The 1,345-nt window shown below is 51.7% G+C and overlaps 1 protein-coding gene across 1 annotated transcript; it reads left to right on the top strand.

Moving 5' to 3' along the window:
- The first annotated feature begins 308 nt into the window (after positions 1 to 308).
- LOC106816131 (aminopeptidase N-like) lies at positions 309 to 965 on the top strand. Its single transcript, XM_014820688.1, has one exon. The coding sequence runs from the start codon at positions 309 to 311 to the stop codon at positions 963 to 965; it is 657 nt and encodes a 218-aa protein (XP_014676174.1).
- The last annotated feature ends 380 nt before the right edge of the window (positions 966 to 1,345 follow it).

Below are 1,345 nucleotides of genomic sequence, written 5' to 3'. Positions count from 1 at the left end.
ACACTACGCGTACGGACGGAGCACAGTGAGTGCGTTGAGTATATACCACGATATTATACATCAACGCTACACTACGCGTACGGACGGAGCACAGTGAGTGCGTTGAGTATATACCACGATATTATACATCAACGCTACACTACGCGTACGGACGGAGCACAGTGAGTGCGTTGAGTATATACCACGATATTATACATCAACGCTACACTACGCGTACGGACGGAGCACAGTAAGGCGTTGAGTATATACCACGATATTCAACGCTACACTATACGCGTACGGACTGAGCAGAGTGAGGGCGTTGAGCTATGGCGACGAGTGCTCACACTAACCCGGCCTACGACGGCGTAGATATCGAAACAAGCAAGTATGAGGACACGTCGATTGCAACAGACGGCAGTTGCGATAATCTGTCTTTCAAGTCGGCACCCGGATGTGAGTTGTCGGTCGTGGCGACGACGCTCCTCGGTGTTGTTTGCGTCGCTCTCATCGTCGCCATAGGCCTCATCGTCGGCCTCACCGCTCCCGCCTGCCCGCTGCCGCCGCCCGCGCCGACGTTCCCGCCGTGGACCGACACGCGGCTTCCTGAGAACCTCCTTCCGATTCACTACGACGTGGAGCTTCAGCCATTCCTGCCTCCAGCGGGAGACTTCGAATTGAAGGGGTCCGTGAGGATACGGTTTAGAGTGGCGAAGGCGACCAGCATCATCATTCTCAGCTGTGATCAGATCAAACTGGATAAGTCGAGCATCGAGGTGAAAGCGCTGTCGGCAGACGTCGCCCAGCCGACGTACGTTGACGCCAAGGTCGACGCCGACAACATGTACTGTTTCATCATAGTAGAGGGGGAGCTACAGGCGGACAAGGAGTACTCGGTGTTCATGAAGTTCCAGGGAGTTATTAACGATGGCCTGCACGGATTTTACAGGACCAAGTACTTGGGGGTAAATGGAAGCGTCGAGTAAGTTAAAATATTAGAGTTCGCGGAGGTTGGAGGTTATTTTGTTCGTTTCGCCATTTTTTTGTTATTGTTTTTGTTTTTGTTTATCGATTTACCTGTAGGAGTTAGTGTGATGGTGACAGGTATAAAACGCTGTGTAGGCGAATAGGCGACGCCTGCAAACGAGCTAGAAGCTGCTAGCGATTGAGTGCAATTCAGCTAATGATTTTAAGTTGGTTCCTCGCATGAACGTAGCGGTAGCGCACAGAGTGAACGAGAGTCTACTTACACTGCTAAATTCGAGAAATGTGCGCGATATATATAAGATGCGAGCACGCAGCGCAGCTACGAAGGAACAACTGTGTAGACGAACGGAGACGCCTGCATCGAGGAAGCCTAGCTGTG

This window comes from Priapulus caudatus, unplaced genomic scaffold (assembly GCF_000485595.1).
Source record: "Priapulus caudatus unplaced genomic scaffold, Priapulus_caudatus-5.0.1 Scaffold1294, whole genome shotgun sequence".
NCBI classification, from domain to species: domain Eukaryota; kingdom Metazoa; phylum Priapulida; class Priapulimorpha; order Priapulimorphida; family Priapulidae; genus Priapulus; species Priapulus caudatus.
This window is presented reverse-complemented; position numbering and strand designations above follow the sequence as displayed.